This window comes from Antedon bifida, chromosome 5 (genome assembly GCF_963402885.1).
Source record: "Antedon bifida chromosome 5, ecAntBifi1.1, whole genome shotgun sequence".
NCBI lineage: Eukaryota > Metazoa > Echinodermata > Crinoidea > Comatulida > Antedonidae > Antedon > Antedon bifida.
Genome location: NC_136230.1, coordinates 1,604,771 through 1,630,135, shown reverse-complemented (window position 1 = coordinate 1,630,135; position 25,365 = coordinate 1,604,771). Strand labels below are relative to the sequence as shown.

At 32.9% G+C, this 25,365-nt stretch overlaps 4 protein-coding genes across 5 annotated transcripts in view; 3 read left to right on the top strand and 1 right to left on the bottom strand.

The window, feature by feature from the left end:
* The window catches only part of LOC144843804 (SPRY domain-containing protein 7-like), a 171,084-nt gene that overhangs the window by 133,814 nt on the left and 11,905 nt on the right, over positions 1 to 25,365 (top strand). The gene's annotated exons all lie outside the window — the stretch shown is intronic.
* LOC144842423 (uncharacterized) lies at positions 37 to 1,444 on the top strand. 2 transcript variants are annotated; one of them, XM_078698872.1, is made up of 2 exons: positions 37 to 111; positions 403 to 1,444. In XM_078698872.1, the coding sequence occupies exon 2, from the start codon at positions 417 to 419 to the stop codon at positions 1,344 to 1,346; it is 930 nt and encodes a 309-aa protein (XP_078554998.1). In that variant the 5' UTR covers positions 37 to 111; positions 403 to 416; the 3' UTR covers positions 1,347 to 1,444. The 2 variants fall into 2 exon arrangements, with proteins under 2 accessions (XP_078554998.1, XP_078554997.1); XM_078698871.1 differs by having other exon boundaries at positions 71 to 209; positions 403 to 1,443.
* LOC144843798 (uncharacterized) lies at positions 3,190 to 9,096 on the bottom strand. Its single transcript, XM_078700748.1, has 12 exons — positions 8,955 to 9,096; positions 8,161 to 8,214; positions 7,951 to 8,057; positions 7,243 to 7,413; positions 6,806 to 6,917; positions 6,458 to 6,541; positions 6,269 to 6,306; positions 5,717 to 5,945; positions 5,491 to 5,563; positions 5,084 to 5,132; positions 4,455 to 4,545; positions 3,190 to 4,257 (listed from the first exon to the last, which is right to left on the bottom strand). Exons 1-12 carry the CDS (start codon positions 8,994 to 8,996, stop codon positions 4,096 to 4,098), a joined length of 1,212 nt encoding a protein of 403 aa, XP_078556874.1. The 5' UTR covers positions 8,997 to 9,096; the 3' UTR covers positions 3,190 to 4,095.
* LOC144843791 (long-chain-fatty-acid--CoA ligase 4-like) lies at positions 9,658 to 24,940 on the top strand. Its single transcript, XM_078700737.1, has 14 exons — positions 9,658 to 9,781; positions 11,096 to 11,487; positions 12,263 to 12,440; positions 13,228 to 13,334; positions 17,355 to 17,496; positions 18,045 to 18,192; positions 18,519 to 18,714; positions 21,042 to 21,181; positions 21,539 to 21,711; positions 21,983 to 22,057; positions 22,324 to 22,512; positions 22,918 to 23,084; positions 23,560 to 23,668; positions 24,027 to 24,940. Exons 2-14 carry the CDS (start codon positions 11,134 to 11,136, stop codon positions 24,179 to 24,181), a joined length of 2,133 nt encoding a protein of 710 aa, XP_078556863.1. The 5' UTR covers positions 9,658 to 9,781; positions 11,096 to 11,133; the 3' UTR covers positions 24,182 to 24,940.

The following is a 25,365-nucleotide window of genomic DNA, read 5'->3' as shown; positions in this document are numbered from 1 at the left end:
TAAATCTATTTATAAGTTTAATTTAAATGAAGTTAAAAAGAATCACCTCCTAAGACAAGTCTTTATCACATCCACCGAAATGTTAAGTTGTTATTTGAAGGGAAAAAGGAGGTTGTTTTGTGTTTTTTATCCGCAGTATTTTCTGTTTTTACTGTTTTTTAGGAAATTTCTTAACACAAATCCAATCTGTTAGTGGTCATTGATAATAGGTGAAATACTATTTATATTTCTTGAAAATGGCCATCCATTAATTAGTGTTTTTGGTTAAATATTAAATTCTGTCTGTATTGTTGGTATTATATTGTATTTTGTATGTGTTGTACACAAAATAGTAGGCCGTACTACTCACTGTGTCAGTAGGTCAATAATTTTTATTGTTTACATTGATGCAATATTTTGCAGAATATTGTGACAAAATGGCGCAACACTGGGTTGAAGAATTATTCCCGCCAACATTCAAGTTTAACAGTCTTGGTGAATTATTAACCAATGAAAAACAACTACAAGAGATGAAAACGACTAAATTTGAACCATGCACAACCTCCAGAACATCTGAGCCAATCGACAAAATTTATGATCGTGTACGGTTATCATACAATAACGACGTGGAAGCACGAAGGCAGAAATGTATCCAAGTTGGAAATCCACTAAGAAAATCTCAACAGAAATCTACAATTGAATCGCCAACTGTTTCTACCGCCACCAACGAAGATTCCTGTCTATGGACGAATTATGAGATGAAAATTCTGCGGGGCTCTTATCAAACAATGAAAACAGAAAAATGTAAAATTGAACAAGAGTTGAAAGTTTTAAAAAGTGCTTTAAAAGAGAAAGAAGAAAAACTAAAACTTTATCGCAAAAAGTTTGAAAATAAATGTAAAGTTGTGAAAAGATTATCTGAAGAAAAAGCGCATAAAGAAATAGAGTGTAACAACCTTTGTAAGGAATTAAAAGCAGCGCAGTCCGTTGAAGTATTTTTACGTGAAGATATTGCAGATTTAGAAAATCAGAAACACTCGCAACAAAAAGTTATTGGAGGATTACGAAAAGATTTGGCGCAAGAGAAGAGAAATCGTACGCAAATTAGTCTCGATTTGGCAGAAATTCAACAGAAGTTTGAGCATGAAAGTGAACTTCGGGAAGAAAGAATACGATTGGAATACGAAATTGAAATTAAAAAACTTTGTAAACAAATTGATAAGTTAGTAAAAGAGCTGGATAAAGAGAAAAATGATCATGTGATCAGTATAAAAGGTCTTGACCACTTGAGGGCTCACTTTGCAGGAATAATTGACATTACTAATGAGGACAACACTAATGAGTTAAAAAACTTTACTTTATACTAAAAACAAACAAGTAATAGTATATGAATTAATTTTAAAATTGTAAAGCAATAAAATATTAAATTTGCAACACAAATAGTTAATAAATTGAAGACTTTTTTTTTCTTCTACAGAATGAGTTTCGCAATCAAAATACTGTAAGTTAATACAGTACAAGCAATATTACTATTCGCTATCATCTGTCTACTCCGCACCATCTTTTAAATCTTTCACCAATCACCACTCCCCATATCTCACAATAAAAATACAAACACATTTTAGTATCCACAATCAATCACAAAAGTAGGCAGACATTACTTAAAGATATATTGTCCCCCTAAAAAAATATTTTTTTTAATTTGTTTGTTGAATATGTTATTTTAATGTCACATAATAGTTATTCACTCTCACAAAAAATTGGGTCTGAAAAAAAATATACAAAACAATTTTAGTATCCACAATCAATCACAAAAGTAGGCAGACATTACATAATATTAATAAAGTGATAAAATAACAGCAGTCTTGTATTTTTTGAAAAGATTGAAGAGAATAGGGCCAGGCAGATCTTTACAAATATTGTTGCCATCTGCTTCAAATTAATTGAAACGAATACTAATTAAAATTCTGTAATCTTAATTTATTATGCAAATAAAATTAATTAACTTGCCAATGGATGTTAATTATTTTATTGTGATTACTAATTAAACATGTCACAGATGTATTTTGTTCAACATACTACTGACAAATTTGTATCACAAGTTATTTTACTGGCTACTGGTGTGGTAACCCATTATTAAGTTTATGCTTACATATACTTAAAAGGTAAGTCAACGTATCAAGCAGTAAAGTAATTTTGGTTTTAATACAGATTTTTCTTTCATACTGTAGGCCTATGTATATTACTATTTGCAATACAAGGTTTTCACTATGAGTTTCAATTTTTCATTCAGAAAAACTAAATGGGGATGGGGTAGTGGGAAAGGGCCTAAAAATGGTAGAATTAAGTACAGTGTTGAACTTATTCTGGTGGAGGGTTCTACCACCAGCTTTGATTAAAAAAAACTGACTAATTTCTTATTACTGATGCATTTGTTCTTCTCAGTATCGCAATGGGTTTGAAAACAAACAAGTTGATCGTATTTCTAGCAATAAATGCAATTCTTTATCAGTCGGTTTGTGAAGCAAGATTCCGTACCAAATTCCTTGGAGTTGCTTCACAAAGTAGCAGATCCAAGCGAAATTCTTTTGTGGGAATTTCAAATAACTTAATCAAACGCACTAAAAGCAATAATGCAGTGGAACGGATCTTGATGCGTTATCGTCGGGATGATTCTGCAGAGGTGACTGGAAACACGACCACATCAAGTTACGTGAGGAAAGGTAATCTGAATCACATGCTGAAACAATTGTTTGAGAAATTGGCGGAAAAACAGGAAGTAACTCCTGCTGGAAACGCACAGACGGCAGCGACGCATACTGGTGGACAAAACTCCTTGAAGATCAACGATATCTTGGAAAAGTTCCAGCAGTTTTGATGTGCCCAAATATGGTAGTGCTATGCCCAAATATGGTAGTGATATGACATCACGTCCATATATGGGCACATGTTTTTGTCACATGAAGTTTGATAGTGTAGACAGAGTTTAAGAAACATAAATGTACCAGTAATATCTCCCAATATATTCTTGCAACATTAGCGGTTGAAAAAGAAGTGTATACCAAAATTACGGATTGTAAATCTGGCGGGAAAGTTAACTGTAACTATTTTTTGATTCATCACTTAATAAAAACATTTCACAAACAAATTTGGAAAATATATGGGTTTATTTATAGTTGATAGTTGACATTATTACTGTACTAGTATTATAAAATATGTACTTTTAAATTAATACAAAATAATACTCACAATTACATCGTGTATATCATATTATTATTAGCAACAGTGATTTTTAACTAGGCCTACTGTATTTGGTTATCATTTGTAATATACACATTTATTCAGTTACTTAAGACAACTGACAACTCCCCCCCACTATATCAAACATAATCTCTACATGTACAAGACTAATATATATATATATATTTATACAATACAAATCAAATTATACTCTGTAAAACCGCAGAAATTTCAAAAATTTGCGTACATAGTTTTCATTTAAATTCATCATACTGACTCAGGTACAGTTTAAGCCTTAGATGCAAAACCTCTTAAAATACAGTCAAATATTCAAGTACATTACAAAAGTATTGCACTACAGTTTATGTAAAAATAGTTGTTTATGTGTGAAAAAATGATTAAAAACTGTAATATATCGGTTTAAGTTTCTATGTTTTTAAACCAATATATTTACAGTGTCTATGTTCAAATTGTACTTCCTTTCTTTCATTTACTAGTTCAATGTGGAGGGAAAATGGGTCTATGATTTGTGCTAATGATATATTGTAATAATAATAGTATATATTGAACAAAATTATTTACCTGAGAAAATAGTCAAATTGTCTGTCAGACAATGAAATTTGGTTTCGTTTTCATTTTTTTTATGGAAGTGAATAATGGCATATTCAAAGTCTGATTTTATAAATCTTTATTTTTCATGATTTTGGGGAAAATACATGAAAATAAAAATTGTCAATATCAAAAAGTAGTTCATAACTCTATTTTTGACACAATACACAATACTCATTGTATCTGTCATTAGTGCTGACATTGTTTTGGTAACCATTGTTTGATAATGTTTTTGTACAAGAACTACCATGACATCTTTCTAAACATCTACGACTGGTGAACATGTACGTTTGAATTTGGTGGCGCTACAACCCTCATTGTATAGTCGGGCCGAGGATGTTTACTGATCAAATACTCGGAAATGTTCACTCCTATATCTTGCAACTTGCGATTCTTCTCAAGTTTCTGGTTGTTTTCTTTTATTTGTATCTACAAAATGAAAATAATCATCGTGGTTTAACAAATTAATTAACAGGGTAGACAATATAAATAAATGAATGTTAATACTTTTAGTACTCAACTGTCTAATTATAAATGATTGGATGTAGCGGAGCTAATTAGATAAAATGAACTGTAATTAGATTAAAGGTAGGATTTAACCCGAAATCACAATTGTGGAAGATTACCTCAATCTTTGCCGTCTCTTCTTCTTTATGCTGCTGCACTTTATCATGGTGAGCTTTCTTCGCCACTTCTAACTCATAATTCCGAGATTGCCTATAAAAAAAAGAATTAATATAAAAAAGCATGAATGTGCGATACTCGGGGTGGAACAGCAAAAGAAGCTGTAATGACGTTATAAGACGGGATTTGACGTCACATACACATCAATAACCTTGCTACCAAATAGTTTATACGGCTAAACGGTACCATCTTTGAGACGTCATATGGCTGCATCCGGTTTGAAATTTTAAAATCCGGCTCTATAGCTTTGAGGATATGTCCCTGTAGTATATTCATGCCAAATCCCAGCTCAATACTACAATGAATAAGGGAGGAGTAGTACTTTATAAATCGCACTTTTTTCTTAATAGTGTCGGATGGAAGATGAGAGAGTCCTAGACTCGGGTACCCCGAGTAAAAAGTTCATCTATGTAATTAAGCTTGTTGTATGTCTTCTATTTTAAATCAACTTAGAACAATGAATTATAAACTAAACAAATTATCACAAATATATGCAATGTATAAAACATATAAAGCAAATTAAGGAAGTTTGGTTGAAAAAAAAACACAAAAAATGTCAAAGGTGACTCACAATTCTAACTCTTGTGTATGCTTTAGTGTACCTATCTCCAGTTGTTGCTCTGATAAAATAAAAGTATTTTAATAATCAAATATTTATGTTATTTTATAGCTGGGGTTTGTTGAGTACAAAGTAGGATAATCTATTTACAGTATACTGTATCTAAATTAAAATTGTTATAGGTAATCGTCACCTCTCTAGTTATCATAGCCCTTACCCCAACCCACTCTTTGTTTAATTATCAAACACTATACTCTTTCCTTAAGCTCTGTCTACACTATTAAACTTTATTTGAGAAAAAAATATGGTGACATCATATCACTACCGTATTTAGGATTATCACTACCATATTTGGGCACATTACACCTTTTTTGTCAAACTAGTTTGATAGTGTAGCTTTATAGAAAATAGAGACTAACTTAGCGTGCTCTGGCTAATTTCACTCCTCAACTTCATGTCGGTCAAAGACTGCTCCTGTTCTTCCGTTTCCATCTATGAATATAAAACATTAAAAAAATATCACTAATTTGAGTTCAAACATGCTTAGAATATAATATACAAAGAGATATATATTATATCAAACTGTAAAAAATGAAACTAAGCTTTTTCAGAAATAAGAAAGAAAAATTAAAAATAAATTCTAACCATCAGTTTCAAACGAGTCCTAGTTTCTACAGACTTATGGTGAAGTTGTTCTAGTGCAGTGTTGGCATGGTAACCACGGAATACGACCTTTGACACTGTATATCCAATCAACTTGCTTCGTTCCATCAATTCTGGATAGCTCTCCACTTTGTTCAACTCACCGCATTTGGTGTTGAATTCTTCGTAGGTCACTTGTGAGGTAAAGGTCACGACATCAGCAGAAACGTCACTTAAATTGAAATTAGCATAATTGTAATGAATAAACATGATTTATTAACAACAATATATTGCCTACACCATACAGGTATATGGTAGTGATATTCCCAAATATGGTAGTGATATGACATCATCATGTCCATATATGGGCACATCACATTTAAGTTTGATAGTGTAGAAAGGAAAAGAGTGGAGTGTTTGATAATTAAACAAAGAGTGGGGTGGGGTAAGGTTTGTCACATAAAGTTTGATAGTGTAGACAGAGTTTAAGATAAATTCTAATTCATTAGCATAATTGTAATGAATAAATATGATTCACTAAGTGAGAAAACTTACTTAATGAGATCTGCAATGGGGTCTGAAGTTCTTGAAAGCTGTTAAATTAAGACAAATTTGTACCTTAATATTCATTAAAATTAAGATTTACAGTTTATTAAATGTTTTAAATTAAAATATAACAAATAATTGCATACCATGAGTTCTATATCACTAAGTTCAAAGAAAATATAACAAATAATTGCATACCATGAGTTCAATATCACTAAGTTCAAAGAAAATCATTAATTTAACTCTTAACAAAGCGTCGTCTTTTGTTCGGACATCTTCCACCTACAAAATAAAAATATACGTCATTTTTTCTTATTTAAAATGATTCTGATAATTACTATTGTTTATTATTATTAAAAGTACTTACTTTTTGTTGAAAAAAAAAATTGTTAACAGAAATTTTAAATCCAGAACATTTCAGTAGGAGATGATAAAAAATGGAATATATTAACTTAATTTTAATATTTAAATTTTGCAAAAATGTTTTGACAATTACTGTATTAAAAATATGTTGGCAATAAAAATGAAAAGTAAGATTATACATACGTTAAAGTAGAGTTGATCCGGAATAACCCAAAGCTTTTTGAAATTAAGAATACCGGGAAGTTTCCTTGTTTTGTTACTAGGATCTGTACCATGCCATGAAAACTCATGGAGCCTAGAGATATAATATTGACATTGAAATTAATTAAAACAAAAAAATAAAAAAGTAATGCATAAGACATATTGAAATGTAAGGAGCAAATGAAGCTTGTAGACATTCAAGCAAAAATATTTGTATTTTATTTATTTCGAGGCAGTCACTGCAACAACTTTATACATAATTGCAACTTTGGTTAAAGAGTATAAACAAATGATTAGTTACTGCAGTAACTGCAGTGGAATAAATTTGAAATGGTCCTTTATAAACACCTCATTAGATTCAATAAAACCATTTCAGAAAATGAAATTTTAAGTTTTAAAAATGTTTGGCCTCAACACACCATTCATTGGATTTTGGAGAGAAGAGAGTTGGACCGTACTGGAGCCTTCGAGTCATTTGACCTTTTTCATCGGATCCGTAGACAACGACGACCTCGTTAGCATCTAGTGAAAGGCAGTCTTCAGGGTAGACAGATGAGTGTATCATAGGATTCAAATACACTCTACAGGGTCTGTAAAAATGAATACATTTAAAAATGTAAGAAAAGTTGCACCAGCACAAAGGTCAAAAATTAAATCAATTCAATTCAGTCCTGATATATGAATGAAACAGTACATTCTGCACTCTGTCTTTATTCCGTATTTTTTGCTATATTATGAAGACCGGGTGATATACACTTGTCAATTGTATGACTCACTATAAGACCCCCGGGAGAGGTGTGTCATGGGCACATCATTTACAAATAATTACTGACACAGGGGTGCATCAAAAAACCTAGACGGTACGTCACATCAATGAACGATGGTATTTCAATGTCCATCACTTTACCACTCAAAATATCATACACTCACATTGTCACAGTGCGTCAAAATGGGTGCGTCATGGTCACCTAAAGGTAAGTCACATTTTTTATGCACGGGTGCGTCATGGTATTCATAAGGCATGATGCCCACCAGACAAATGACGCACCTCTCCCGGGGTAGTGGGTCATAGAATTGACAAGTACATTAGCAATACAATTTGCATGATGCTTGTCTCTGTTACTTACCCTTCTTTATGTTCAACATCACCATTTTTAAATCGTATTTTTAAAAATTGTTTTTGACTAGCCACTATGTGTCTCAATATTTCAAACCTTGACCGCCAAAGAAAAACCTTAAAAAAATGTGTTTACAGATGTTAATTATTTCGAAGAAAATTATACAGAAAATGCAATTAATTATTTAAAATCTTTTAAGATAATAAAGTTCTTACTTACCCGTTTCGGACCATGCTCAATTCTTGCTTCTCCTTGGTTATTGTACACCAGGGCCTTTATTGATACAAGAGAATGGGTTAGTGTCCAATAATAAGTTTTTGTTATCAACTCCAAAATTCATAACTTTATAATTCTATTCCCCATCATCATTATTTAGTACAAAGGTTAGGCTGGCTTTATTCACAATCGTCTTATTACTCACCATTTTCTAGAAGAATTTTTTTTTTTGAAGGGGGAAAAATTAGAGGTGGCCGATGCACTGTCAATAATTCAGGAGAAAAGGATATCTGAACAAAATGAATTGTTTTTAATTTTATTAAAAAATAAATTGTGCACATGTACAGGAACACTCGAATGGTACAGTTAGTTTATAACTTTCCTTCTGATCAAAAGATAATGAATGATATATTTATAAATAATAATTATCACCTAATAATAATATTAATATAATATTTTAATTATAATATTATTAGAATTCATCATTTTTTATTCAACCATTGTTTTGTTTTGCTCACCAGTTTAGAATAAAAACATTTTTGTCACTAATAAACGTGTCCGGTTTTCCATTTACCTGGCGGTCTCTCTGCCTCCGTACACAAACTCAACTATAGGCCTAGCCTAGTAAGTACTGTAGTGTAGGGTGCATTGCGGCTACTAGCTAGAAAAGGTGGCTAGCTAGGCCTAGGCCCCCCAGCTGCAGCTAGAGTCTCTAGGCCTAGGCCTAGTAGAGTAGGATTAAGGGAAGACCCTCCCTGTATTATCTAGGCTTACTAGATTAGAAATCATCATCATACCTGGTCACCCTCATCAAGGGTTTTAAACATAAATTGGCCCATCCTTATACCAGCCTGCAGCAGTTACAGTCTTTATTTTATAAAGGAAGAAGACAGGTAATCTAGCAGCCTCGTCACTTCTTCTTTCACGCCTCAATTCAACTCGACAACCGACAACAACAATTATACGTCATTTCTATTTTTATCGATAACGTCATTATTGCTCGCATTATAAATGAATATTCATCAACTGTTGTTGTGAATAATTTAATCTACATAAACAAAACGTGATTTTGCTATATATATTTATTATTATTATTATTATTATTATTATTTATTATTAATATTATATTATTAAATGATTCAAAAGTTCATTAATTCAACTGAGGACGAGATTAAATTTGCTAGCCTCCTAGATAGATGTTTAGGTCTTAGACATTCCCATTACAAACTTTCTGTGTCACAATGGATGTATAAAATAAATTTTTCCTTTTTTTTGATATATATTTTGTTGTTGAAACACCAGTCCCAAATTTACAAAGTCGGAAATGAGATATTTTCCCCCACTTATTGCATCAAAACGGTGAGAATCGCGCAGAATGTACGTGTGTACACCATCAGCAGTGCACATTCATCATAATGTGCTACTGCCCTCTCTTCCACAATTTTAATGTTTACGAATATGATTAACATAATTTTTCTATTGGCCGAAAAAGGGGTGTGCGTGTACACACGATCTCGTTGCGATCGAATATTTTCAACACGTTTTACACCCACTGGTCATCGCACATGCTGGAGCAATACTAGACCTTAGAGATTTTCCATATTTTTTCTCATTTTTGGTAATTGTGAGTTAACATACGTTATATTTATTTAATAGATATACATTAGTAGGAAATTGTAGCGTGAAATTTGATCTTGCTTCACTGATTAAAAACGATAAATTTTAGTTTTGTAACATGCAATGTTTCACAAAATCCGTACGGTGTTTCCCCGCATTTGTTTACCGCCGCATCATTTGAGATAGGTTCCATCCATGCATGAAATGATGGCATGATGGCCTTAATGGAGGTGTGAAATTAGATACGGTACCTCCATGATAAACAGTCAATTGTATTGTACTGTGTTGCCATTTTGGCGACGATACTCATGGTGCATGTATCCTTAAACTTTCATTTAATTTACTTTGATTTTAATTGAATCATTTTCAACATAAATTAACATAAATAAATATTACTAATAATACTACTATTAAATAGTAGTAGCCATTAGATTCATGTCACGGAGTTACCTCCTGATATTTCACAACTAATAGGGCCCAGGCAGGGGTCCTTCAAAGTCAATATATAGGTCCCAGATTACATAGATAATTATGAATGATGATGTGTACTTTCAATTGACCTTTATCCAGGTATCAGGTTAATCAATAATTTATCCCTGCCTGCGCCTCCTCTGCGCGCTACCTAGCACAAAATGAGGAAGTTTATAAACAAACATATACAGTACAGTATAATGTTTTAAAATAAAAAAATGAAGATGTAACATAGGTAAAAACCAAAAACAAAGCTACGAATCATAGCGACTGTTCCCAGTTTTTCTTGGGTTGGATTTGGACCCAGAACTTTGATCCAATCACTGACCTTATGTAGCCCCCAAACAGTTATCCTAAAAATCACAAACTTGCTCATGATTATTAAAGATGATGATATCAAATAAACAGCTACTATTTACTACTGGAAAGTACAGTATAAACTCCTCCACTGAGACATTCAGGGGACATCCTTCCAGAGGGCACCCCTATCACTTTTTAAAAACTACAGTCAACCCCTATTCAGGGTCAGGGACACCGATCTGATTCCCAAAGGTGTTCCCTTAGTATGGAGATCACCTTTATAATACTACTATGCTATAAAAAAATACTACTATAGTAAAAAATGTAAAAAAAAAAAGTTTTTGGTCAAATAATGTTCTAACAAAGGCTCTGTCTACCTGGACAAAAAAAGTCTGATGTGCCCAAAACAAATATGGTAGTGATAGACATCATTATATCATCATAGTATATATGGGCACATCACATTTTTTGTCACATAAAGTTTGATAGTGTAGACAGAGCTTTAGTCAGAATTTCAGTCAATTGTAATGTGTATGTGAAATTATTTCAGGTAAACTAGACATAACCCAAAACTGAGTGAACATCAAAATGATTGAAAAGAAAGCCGACCCGCTTACTGTGCGGTTATTTATCGGCATGTTAACTGCAATCACGTGGACCTACGATATCGTCTCGTATCCACTGTGCTACCTATTGACCTATAGAGAGCGTAAGAGGCAAGCTGGTATCAAAGGTGAACCGTTGAACGGTAGAACGTCGGATCCTTACCGTGATTCTACTCATCTTCACGGATTAAAGACGACGATGTACGATGGTTGTCATACGCTTGATTCATTATTTGACAAAGCCGTGGATCAGTTTGCGGACATGAAGTGTCTTGGAACGCGCGACATATTACAAGAGGAAGACGAGAAGCAGTCGGATGGCAGAACATTTAAAAAGGTAGAATTGCTTACGTTTTTTAATAAATTACTACGGTGTCCTTTGTTCATTATTACAATAACAATAGTAAATATAAATATTAATTCTCAATTGGTAATATCATTTTCTAATACAGTTCTTCAATAATGTTTGCGAAAATGGAAAGTAAAAGACTTTTCATTCACCGAACTAGTTAATATTGTGACAAAGAGATGACATATTGTGCAGTGATTGTAACAAATGTATGATTTTAAAGAATCAACAACATTGCAACATATGGTAAAATGAGTAATGGTTTTGAATTTGTAAAGCGCAAAAAAAAAAATAGCACAAAAAGTCTAGAGCACTTTGAATACAAGTGAAAGCTGTTGAAAGAAAAGTGAAAGCATGTCAGCACTCAAACAGAAAAATTCTTCAAACCTTGGGAACGATTTGTCAAAATTACCCTACTGCAGTTACTACAGTAACTACATTTTGTACTCTTATTAATTATGCATAATATTAACAGCCTTTTTTAGGTAATCATACACAATATTTACTGCAGTAACTGCCTCATAAACTTACATTGAAAAAAACTAAAATAAAGTCATACATTATTGCAGTTAAAAAATATTTACTGCAGTAACTGCCTCATAAACATACATTGGAGGAAGACAAACTAAAATCATACATTATTACAGTAAAAATGTAGTTACTGCAATCACTGCAGTAGAATTACTTTGAAATGATGCTTTTGTTTCAATTGTTCAATTGTAAAGTTTCAAATGATTTAAATTAAACATAATTTATGTGGCAGGTTGTTTTAGGAGATTATAAGTGGAAAACTTTTAGGGACGTCAACGACGACGCAGAAAATCTTGGCAAGGGCTTATTGGCTCTTGGAATGAAACCGAAGGAAAACATTCTGATTTTTGCTGAAACCAGGGCTGAGTTTCAGGTTGCACTTAATGCCTGTTTCAAGTTTAATTTTCCAGGTATAAAAGTTGAACTTTGTTTTGAATTGCTCTATTCAAGGAAGTACGTTGTTATATTATACAGGAATCCTGTGCTATACAAGTCAATTCCCTTCACTAGTAAAATTATGAGCAGGATAGTTTGTACACAATAATACACTGTTCTATATCAACATTATCAGTGGGCGGGAGTTCTATCAATACAAAAACATTCTACTTTAAATTGTTTACTTAAAAGAGTAAAGAGTAAAGTACGATTGTGCTATACTAGTGGTGTTATAAATGGTAGAATACGTTAGTAAGGTGTAACCACCATTGAGTGTCAACACTATTAACTCGTGCCCAGTAGATTTGTTGATGATGATCAAGTTTACTATATAAAACCTGTTTAGTTTAGTTTAGCTTTGTAGTTATGCCAAAGCCAATGAATAAACCAATCACAATGTAAATGACATTTTAAAAAACAACTAAATTTAGCTTAAAGATTAATAAAATCAGATTTTGAATAGGTCATTTTGTAGAAAAAAAGAAAAAAATCAACATAAATAATTATTTCACTTGTAAAAAGACAAAAGAAACAGTTAATTTTAACCAAAAGCATTGTCTGACAGACAATAGGTATTTTTTGCTTTAAATTACATTTTTTTCAGGAATTTTTTTTCCACCCAATTTTTGGTAAAAAAACTACTATATTATGTGACATTAAAATGGCATATTCAACAAAAAAGTGTAAACAACATTTTTTTTTTAGGGGGGGCAATATATCTTAAGATCAAATTTATTTATTTTGTCTCTTTTTTTTTCTCAGTTGTGACGTTATACGCAACTTTAGGAGAGAAGGCCATAGCCTATGGTATTAACCAAACTGATGTTACACATGTAATAACCAGTGCCAGTCTTCTACCAAAATTAGTGGTAAGTACAACTTAAAATAGTTCGCACATGGAGCAGCTATAAAAATAATAGTAATTTTATAGCTATGGTTCCAACAAGAAAATGAAACAAAATATTAAAACATTCATAAATTCTTACCTTTAGTAATTCTTACCTTTAGTAAAGTTAAGAGGCAATGAGTTTTTAAACTCGTAGGGAGCCTCTTCTCTCATATGTGTGTGTGTTTGTCAAGTTTGTTTTTGAATTAATTTACACTCTTGCTATTGACAACAGATTCGGGCAGCGAGTGTTACCTATTAAATATATTTTGTTTTATATTCAAGACGCCATTTAATACGAGTTTCAGAGCTTAAATGGTCCCTTCTGCTATACCATCCATTATAATACCTAGCTCTATCTACACTATCAAACTTTATGTGACAAAAAAATGTGATGTGCCCATATATGGACATGATGATGTCATATCAATACCATATTTGGGCACATCACACTTATTTTGTCAAACTAGTTTGTGTAGACAGAGCTGAACTATTTTCCCCTATTATTTTACAGAGCAGTTGTGTAAACATGTTTTGATCTTTTCTCTTTGTTTATTTGGATTAGCAATTATTACATTACATTAATGTATATACATTATGTATCAGTTTCATTATCACTAATTTTAACATTTTATTTCTCATCAGTTCTTTTTAAATGCCCATCTTTTCTCTTTCTGAATTCATAAACATATATATTAATATTTTCGTGCATTCTCTGTTTGGAAGTCAACCAAATTACGTCACTTGCTCATGTGATATGTTTAATGATATGGCAGTCTGCCAAACAAAGTGAAATTGAATTTCTATAGTAATTAGCTAAGTGCATGGTAGTAAAATGCAATGATAATTTGTACTTTTATTTGAATAATCTGTAAAATAAATACATAAATTGTACGACTATTACAAGAATAGGAAGTGATTTAATGTATTTTTTTAGCAATGTGCGTCATTATAGTAAGTTACATGGACATGACATTCATGTTGAATGTTACAAAATAAATTAGTACTGAAATCGTTATTGATGCGATCAATTTATTAGCTAACTATAGACTACATTAAGTGTGTGCATTAGACATTGCTAATTTGGTAAACAAGAGCAGTTTCAAATAACTGACATTTTCAAAATTTAGAGGTTGGGGATGGAGCCCTTTGGATGTGCCTAGAGGGTAAAGAATAACATACTGTAGTATTTTCACTTTTCAATTAAATTATCAGATGTGGATGTTCTTTCCTTTGTGCAATTTAGTGCAGTATGCTGTGTACAATTATTCTTGTTCATGTTCAACTTGATCTAGAAATGATTCGGTTCACCTGTTTTTATGATGTCACAATGTTCAAAGTCACCTTCATGCAGTACTACAGTGTGTGTCTAGTATTCCATTACAAAATGGATGCATATATACACATTTGCTTTAAATTCACACATTAACCTTCCAAAATGTGGAGGGATTAGGCAAAGAAGGCGTGGGGGTGATAAGGGAGGTAAGAGCGGATCCAGGTGGGGGGGGGGGGGGGGGGGCGGGCATCCTAAATGTTGCGAATTGTAATACATAAGATAGGACATTAAATTAGGTTCAGCCCTTCATTTCACCATTTTTAGACCCTGCCCCCTTCCTTCCGCTCACCCCCTATTTCAAAATCCTGGATTCACCACTGGGGTGGATAATATCTTTATGGGCTTATTTATATCTTATTCAATAGGTTTAATAGGTTATGTTCATTTGTATACTTGTATGATACATACTGTATTTTAGAGATGTAGTATGTCGGAGAAGGTACTAATCAAACAATGTTAAGTAATACCCATCATGCACTGAAATCATGTAATCATGCTTTTTCAGTGTGTAGATTTATTGACAAAACAGACCAGGATTCTTGCAGTCACGTCATGAAAGTCACTTTGATAATAATTACATTACAATCAGGACAGTATCTTGTCTCTTCTCAATAGTAGTATTGTTATCACCCCGGACCATTGCAACTAGTTTATCCTTGCACAATAATTTAAACAATGAATTGATTATAACCGCTTTGAACAAGTTTTTTTTTTTACCTGCAATAATACCTTGAGAAATACTAAAATAATCAGTGAATCCTAGGCTACTCTGAGGCTGGTATTTAAACATCAATTTATCTATAGAAGGTGTGAGTGGTACAGTAGAACCTTTATGAAGTTAAGGACATCTTCAGGAACAAAGTGTCCCCTTAATAGAGGTGTTCCTTAATTAGATATTGCACTTACTGTTAAAACATATATTGCCCCTCATTCTCGTTAACAGAATAACGTCCCCTTTTACAGTTTCCTCTGCCGAGTTGGTTGTAGTGTTAAAGCATTTATTTACCCTTGTTCATATCACAGAAAAGTGTCCCCTTAATAGGGTTGTCCCCTGAATAGGTGTGTCCCCTGAATAGGTGTGTCCCCTAATAAGGTTGTCCTCTGAATATGGGTGTCCCAAAATAGGGGTTGCTTTATGTGGAAAAAGGAAGTTTAGGGATTGGAGACTGTACTTGAATATTATAATATTTTTTTCTTGCAATTTATCTGTAGTTTGCTAGAGCTAGTTGAAGTTAGCAGAACTGTGCGTTCACCTACAGTCAGTGTTCTGTAATGCCTAAGGCAGCCTCTCCATATTTTAATTCATTATATATTTCCAAGGCTGTAAATAATATAATCAATGTATAAAGCACATCAATTGCAGCTGATCTGCATTTTGTTTTCGCAAATAAGACTAACAATCATCGTGGTCATGTGACACAATTAGTTGTCTGATTTTGGATCTACTATGCGTACGTTTCAAATTAAACGATGAAATTTATCATTATTTGTTTCTGACGTTATAAAATGTTGTCTTGTGAAATAACTACAGCATTTCTGTTTCATGTAAGAAATCTAAAACTCATGATTTATTTTATAAATGATGGTACCAGGATTTTTTCAAAATAACAAAAAATAAAAGGCATAATAAATTATGAATTTTAAATTTTACATGAAATATGGTTATATAAATATATGAAAGTGGTATGATACCGTTCCTCTCTCAACATTTCTTTTTATTGATTACTCTTTCCTCAATTGGCTTTATGTATATTTTCCTGTATTTGTTAAAAGGAGTAAGCTATTATACAGTAGCTAGCAGTTATTACAATACCAATTTTTAGAGTGATTCTTTTGTGTTGATTTTTTATTGAGGTTATAGATTAAAGGCAAACAAACTATTTATTTTGCGTATTTGAACTTTGAACCATATTGACAAAAAAAGTTGCCTATAATAATAGTAACTGTACAATTTTAATGATACTAAGAAAATTGTAAAATAAGTATTGTATATAAATAATAATAATTAATAATAATAATAATAATAATACGAATTTGTAATGCGCCAATTCCAGCAGTAAGTGATCAAAGGCGCGGTGTATGAGAGAGCTCAATTTGAAAGAAAAAGATGAGTTTTTAAGGCAGGGCGATAGCAGACGAACATGATCTAATAGAGGCGGGTAGGTCATTCCATAAGCGAGAGGCAGCAGAAGTAAAGGTGCTTAAGCCATACGTTTTAAAATAAAAAAATACAGTACACCCACTCTCATGACTACACTGACGAAAAAAGTACTTTAAATAGCATTTTGAAATTTGACCAGACACATTAATTTGATATGATAATAAAAGAATACACACATTAGTACTAGACTACATATTAATGTTATCATAGTGATTTGATTAGATACTACTGACTATACAGACTGTTCTCTGTACAGAAAAAAAACCAATAAAAAATAATTATGGAGCTTTTGATGTGACGACTAGGAACAAGTTAGATCATTGCGCACATATGCAGAAGTTAGGCTTCCTCGTCCTTAATACAGTTGGTCATTTCTATGTCCAGATGATGACCGACGGCACTTCATTTTGCAGGTTCTAGATCTGTCATTGCAAGAACTTACTAGAAATTATTATGAAATTAAATTAAGGAAATAATACTACTGAATACTCTTGTTAATTTTGCAGGCAATAAAGAAAGATATTCCAAGAGTAACAAATATTATTTATATGGAAGAACAATTAAAGAAAACAAACAGTGCAGACTTTAATAATGGGGTTAAAGTTCATTCGTTCACGTCGGTCATTGAGAAAGGTGCAAATACAATAGGTTAGTGTAATCTTATACTCTTGTCATCTACCTTCGTGTAAATCAGTAACAATGTGTGTGCCTGTTTTGTGTGTCTTGGACAAATATACTGTGATCTGTAGGCCTACATGCAAATAAAGGTCAGGGTTCAAAGCTGATGTGACTTTGTATTCATTTAGGTGATTTGAAATTATACAAGTAAAATGATAATTTAATGATTCAATTTAAATCATTTAACTATTAAACCATGCCCTGAAATTTAAGTTAAAATATGGTTGGCAAAAATAAGTTTAATACGCAAGGAATTTACACAAGGAGGATTCAGTTTTTGTTAGGAATGTACCAAAGAAATTGAGTAAGCTTTTGGTATGAATAAACTTTCTAGCGTGTAAACTTTACAAATGTTAAATACAGACTCAAAGGATCAAGAGATTACCTTTGTTTATATAATTAAAATTACTGATAAAAGGAAAAAAGTTCGGCTTAAAATAAGTTTTCCAGGTAACGTAGCAACCAAGAAAACATTGATAATGTGATTACTTAATGTTGTGAATGTTTATTATTTGTAGATTGCGGCCGTCACGATCCGCAACCCGATGATGTAGCTGTCATTATGTACACAAGTGGGTCAACCGGTCACCCCAAAGGTGTAATGATCTCCCATAGCAACATGGTAGCCTTCCTTGCAGGTGCCTCATCACGAATTGGCAAATATGGGTGAGTTCATATAAATAGACCTTAAATGGTTTTTAGGCGATTCTATATTTATATTGTGCAGCCGTGCATTATAGACACCAGTTGTTAAAATTGAGTGGGAGTTTATTCGAGGTAGATTTTTAAATTTGTTTTAATGTAATAATTATAGTAACATAATCAAATTAACGCCTCCTGATATGAAAAAAAAACCAAAATTAATAGTAAAATGTGCACAATATGCTTTGTGGGCTGAATAAGCCATCCTCCAAAAAAGTTTATACTGATTTAGTGACCCAGATTTCCAAACAGCAAAGACAATTTTTTAACAAATGTTTACATTTTTACAGGCCAGAAGACACTTGTATCTGCTACTTACCACTTGCTCATGTGTTAGAACTCGCTAGTGAGTTGGCGTTGATAGCAAAAGGGACATCGATTGGCTACTCATCACCATTGACCTTAACGGATACATCCAGCAAAGTTAAACGAGGCTGCAAGGGGGATATTACTGTGCTGAAGCCAACGTTAATGTTGGCTGTACCTGTAAGTATAGAATGTGAGACATTTTTCTATATTACTAAATTTGATTAGTTGGGAACATGAACGCTTGTTGATCATACCCAGTACCGTTTTGATCGTGTGATCATTTGGGACAACACCTCACGACAGTTTATTAGAATAGCTAATTTGTATCTCCATTGGGATCCAGTCACTGATACCCAGTCATTTGCCTTTAAACAGTTTTAAACAGATTTCATATTAAATGGTATGTAGTTTGAATTCATTCAGATTTTTCTGTTGTTTCGAGCCTGTTGTTTAATGATTTTTTTCTAGTCCAAAGTTCTGTCTACACTATCAAATTAGTTTGACCAGAAATGGGCCTAAATATTGTAGAGATATTTCCAAATATGGTAGTGATATGACATCATCATGTCCATATATGGGCACATCACATAAAGTTTGATAGTGTAGACAAGGCTGAAGAACTTTGATATTAGTTTTTTAGTTGCATATCAAAAACATTAACCATGCCTACTCTTCAGTTAGCACATGTTCACCTCGTGTCAATTCTGTGGTTGTAAGCAGCTGGTTACATTCACTGTCTGTTGTACAGATCAAGGATATGAACACATACTCCCTCAGGCTAACCTTGTTCTCAACCCTTACATCATGACTTTGAGCTTGACCTTCTAAAGCCTGATTCATTTGAGTAAAGAATTTGAGTGCACAACATTGTGATGCTCTGTCTACACTATCAAACTTTATGTTATAACAAAAATGTGATGTGCCCATATATGGACATGATGTCACATCACTACCATATTTGGGCATTTAATCACTACCATATTTGGGCACAGTACACTTTTTTTGTGTAGACAGAGCTTAAGAGTTACTTTTTAATTATGGTATATTTGCTAGACTGGTGTTTGAATAACCTGAACAATACTGCAAATATTTTCAAAGTGTGTAAATTTTTTACAATTTTATCGCAATAATCTGCACCGAATAACAACAATAGACAATAGAAATAGAAAGTAAGGTAGTGAAAATGAAATCCTAATATTTATATAGTCAAGTACTGTAAAAATCTATGGTGCATGAAGCGCTATATAACATCAACATATTATTAATATTTCATATTATCTTGTTCCATTTTTACAGTATTTTAATTATTTTTAAGTATTATAGTATAAATACACATCTCAACTGAAACAGATGGGATAATAGACTTTGATTTGATTTGATCTGATTTGATCACTTTATTTCAGAATAAATATTCCATATATACTATACAACAACAAATAATACAAAACCGGAAAATCAAACTAAAATAGGACTAGTGGTCAAAGCACTAACTTTGGTATAAGTGCATAAAGGGTATAATAATTCCGTTCCCTAAACTAAAGTTTGGCTTATAGTTTCGTTCTTTGCTTTAATTATTAGGAAATACGTACAGTTAGGCCTATACTTATTTCTCCTGCTTTAATTCTGCCAAAACCTGTATTACCCGATCTTACTGTGTATGCCTTCCAAAATTACTTTGAGATGTTTTAAAAATAGATTTCACATAATACCTTTTATATCTGAAATACACATTAAATCATATAGTAAAATGCATTGTCTACCCAGGAAATGTGTAATGTACACTTCCTATGTACTTTCCCAAATGACTGAGTGAAACTATAGTATGATCAATAGTATCCCACGTTGCAGTGGCACAGTTAGTGCAACTAATAGGCCCTCTACTTAAGGCCAATATACATTAGACGAGCGGTAACAGTAATAAAAATATAGAATTTGTGTGATGTTTCCGCTCAGGATTGATACAGATTCTATGTGGAACAAGCTATGCGGTTTTCCGCTTACCGTTACCACTCGTCTGTGTAAATTGACCTTTACAGTACTGTATGTTCAATTCCAAATGTTTTTCAAACAAGCTTCATTTACATCAATAAGCCAGGATAAGGTTACGGTGTCTGGAGAAAACTCTGGGCTGCATTTTGTTTTTCAATCACACATGTATGTTTTGTATGGATTTCAGAAAGAGTTAGTGTCAACAGTTCTGTTCTTGAATGAAAACTACACCCATTTTCCATGATCTTTTATTTGACCATAAGACCAGAATTCTGGCATAGTGTGAACATACTGTTTAAGTTTAATTAGAAAATAATGCTACTAATAATAGTACAGAATTGATAGTGAAACAACAGATAAACCATTTTCAGTTGATATTCTTGCAAGATATCCAGCATATGAATATGAAATATATCACAAGTCACTATAGACTGCCTGATCAAAAGTACTAGTTTATTAAATATGCTATTTTAGAGAAAGAATACTAAGAAACGACTACTCATTTTGTATTTCAGCTTATTGTTGACAGAATATACAATGGTGTGATGGATAAAGTTCAAGATATGGCTCCTTTGCAGAGGGCGTTGTTCAACTTTGCTTGTCAGTATAAATCAACGCAAATTGAACGTGGTTTCAATACTCCACTCTTTGACAGGTAACACAAATACTAATTATGAATATTCATTTTATATTAATTTTAGATCATAAATATTCATTTGATATTAATAAGATATGTATGAGCCTTACACCTAACTATTCTTACCAAACTAAAAACATATTTAAACTGATTTGAAAATTTGACAGGTAACACAAATGCTAATTACATCAAGAATATTCAATTTATATTAATTTTGGATCATAAATATTCATTTAATATTCATAAGATATGTTTGAGCCTTACAACTATTCTTACCAAAATCAAAACATTTTTAAACTGATTTGAAAAACCAAAATGTTCATTAAAAAATAAAAAAATAAATAGATCAAAAATCTGAATTTTAAAATTTTGCAGAATTGTGTTTTCTAAACTGAGCAAACTTCTCGGTGGTCAAGTCCGCATAATTCTGTGTGGGGGCGCTGCTCTATCTGCTACCTTACAACGCTTCATGCATGTTTGTTTCTGCTGTCCCATGATGCAAGGCTACGGACTGACGGAGACTTGCGGAGGAGGAACCATTGTACAACGTAAGAGTAACTAATGCCATATCAATGCAATTACTTTAACTTAATAACAATGTAAAATCGTGTGTTACACTTATATATATATCCAATCTTCAGACAGTACTGTTTCGATCGTATTAGATCTCTCAATTTATAGGCTGAGCCAGTTATGCGGGACATGGTACACTGATTATGAACACAAAGAGTGCACAAACTCAATGAGCGTGCTATGCAAAATGCTAATAGTATTCACAATATATAAGTTGTTTGATAATTGTATTCTTGATAATTTCAGCTGGTGATCACAGCACGGGACATGTGGGTGCCCCACTGAACTGTTGCGATATCAGACTAATTGATTGGCCAGAAGGTATGTTAAATACAGTACATACTAGTTTTAATAAAACTGCTTTAAAGAAATAATTTAAGTCAAGAGTACATTTATATTGAGCTTTTCCTTAAGCTCTGTCTATACAGTACTATCAAACTTTATGTGATCTGGTCATATATGGACATCATATTTGGGTATATCACTACCATATTTGGGCACATTACACTTACGCTTAACAGTTAGTTTGGGTAAATAATCATTTAAATACATGCATACAACTTTACAGCATAAACATTTGTTTATAGGTAATTATACCATAAATGACCAACCAAACCCAAGAGGAGAGGTTTTAATTGGTGGAGGAAACATCACTCTGGGGTACTACAAAGACCCCCAGAAGACAAGTGAAGACTTTATTGTAGAGAAGGGCAAACGGTGGTTTAAGACTGGAGATATTGGGGAGATGAGGCCAGATGGCACACTCAAGATTATTGGTAAGGTGTTTTGGAAATACAGTATAACTCTCCCAATACCTTCTTAAAAACCGGAAATACAACTCTTCCAATAACAGACTCTTTGATAACCAGAAACTCTCCCAATACCAGACTTTTTTGGGGACCAAAATGACACAAATTCCTTTTTACCATTAAAAACACATTCCGAAAACCAGACATATTTGGCCTGGTATTTGTGTCTGGTTTTGGGAGAGTTGACTGCTTACAAAACCAGACTTTTCTTCAGGTCCCAAAGGTCCCAAAATCTGTTTTAGCATTAAAACACATTTGGAAAACCAGACATATTAAACCAGCCCAAAAGTTTCCTACATTGGAGAGTTGATTTTTACTTCATAATATGAAATTAGTAACTTTAATTCAAGTATTTTGTTTCATTTATTTTAGATCGTAAAAAGGATTTGGTGAAATTACAGACAGGTGAATACGTGTCTCTTGGTAATGTTGAGTCAACTCTCAAGAAGTGCCCTCTGGTGGAGAATGTGTGCGTGTATGCAGATGGCGACTTCACATACTGTGTCGCTCTTGTTGCGCCTTACAGGAAAAACCTTCAGGTAGAACATTAGTGACCCTTTAGAATTGTGTTCCCATGCGCTAGAGTTAGGCCTGGCCTTTAGAGCTGTGTTCCCACACGCTAGAGTTAAGACTGGCCTTTAGAGCTGTGTTCCCACGCGCTAGAGTTAATCCTGGCCTTTAGAGCTGTGTTCCCACGCGCTAGAGTTAATCCTGGCCTTTAGAGCTGTGTTCCCATGCGCTAGAGTTAAGCCTGGCCTTTAGAGCTGTGTTCCCACTCGCTAGAGTTAAGCCTGCATAGAATGAGTCAAGCTGGTTTGGATCGTATCTGAAGTACAACCAACATAAGTGCTTTGTATTAGCTCTCTTAAGCTCTGTCCACACTATCAATCTTTGTGTGACAAAAAAATGTGATGTGCCTGTAGATATTATCCTTACTTCTGCCTATAGCTGGACTGTTCTCTCTTACTTATATTTGATTTATATTTATTTTGTCTTAATCATCACATGTTTTAGGCACTGGCTGATTCTATGGGACTTTCTGGGAATGATTGGGAAGAACTCTGTAATAATGAAAACATAACAAAAGAAGTCTTAAAAGCAGTACAAAAAACAGCAAAGGAAGGCAAGTATATATCTGTATGCCAGATATTTGATCAAGCTAGCATGTTATTTCACTCTAAATTATTACAGAAAGGTTTGAAAGATGTCCAAAAGTAACTTACATTTAGAGGATATTAGTATGGTATGCAATCAAATAAAGGATCCTTTTTCTATTGCATTGGTTAATAAAGCACAAACCAAAATTACACATTTTGCACTCTGTCAAGTGAAATAATAATACAGTAAAACCCTATTTATTAAGGGGAAACCTTTAGGACCCACCAAAGTGTCCCCTTGATAGGGGTGTTTCAAAGGAGGGTTTACCTGTATACTGATTGTGGCATGTACTTGTGACAATCAATATTTGGTTCTTCTTGCAGATAAACTACAGCGATTTGAAACACCATGTAGAATAAAACTTTGTTCAGAGATATGGACACCCGACACTGGTCTAGTCACAGATGCCTTCAAACTGAAACGGCGCCCTCTCGCTGAATTCTACCAACGCGATATCAAGAAAATGTACGGAAAATAAAGTTAGCTTGTAGGTGCTGAAACAACGAAATCAACTAGCGGAATTAGTGCATATTTTTTATTACAATAAAAATAAATAAATAAATTGTCTACAATTTATGTACAGTAATTGTTTTGAGTTATTTTAAAATAACTGTTTAAATGCTGTAAATTAAAATGATTGTGTTTTAACTGTTTTATTGTTGACCATGTCAGTATTTTGGATTTAATTCTGTAATTGAATGTTTTAATTGATTTAATTCTTTTGGTGCTTTGAAAGTGCCAGTGTTAAATAATGAAATGAAATCGCAATATAGTTAAAATATATACATTAAAATGTAATTTGTAAATAAATGTTAAATGTAATAACCCAGAATCAGACTCGCTGAATAACGGAAACTCTCCCATCAATAATGCAGTTAAAAAAATCAATCATATTTGAACTACTAAACTAGTATTAGTACCATACTTGTTAATACCTATTGGACTTGTGAAATCTGGAAATTTTGATCTACTTTATAAAGCCCTTTCTACACTATCAAACTTTATGTGACAAAAAATGTGATGTGCCCATATCACTATCATATTTGGGCACATCACACATTTTTGGTCAGACTAGTTTGATAGTGTAGACAGATCTTTAGAAATAAACCTTGTTACCTGAAATAAAAATGCTGAAATCATTTTTTATTTAATTGTTTTGTTTTTTGGCAGTGTTCCAATTGTTAGTGCACATGTTAGTTCAAAAATTATTAAATTTATGCAAGTTGTTATTTGTTGTGCCAAGTAAATAAACACGATTTGATTCTAATCACTATGTATTTGTTTGCCTGGCTTCATAAAAAAAAAGTTAAAAGTCGAACGAAAACCAACATCATCTTCTTATACTGTGCAGAACCTCATTTGAGTATAGTCGCACATGGTTGAATTGAATTGACCCAAAGGGCTCAGTTATGATCAGTGGCTGTGATGTACTAGTACACTGGGGTAACCCTTTACCCGGCTCGAAAGATGTAATAGGTTCTTTAAAGTGCACATGAGCTAGATGTGTACACTGGACCAACGAGACCTACTTATCCGAGAAGACTCGTTCTACCACCAGAACCATGGAGTGAGTGCAAACATCAATGCCTAGACTTGCCACACATGTTTTCCTTTTTCAGACGAAACTGAGTAACTGTGTGTATTGTCAACTTTTTCCAACTT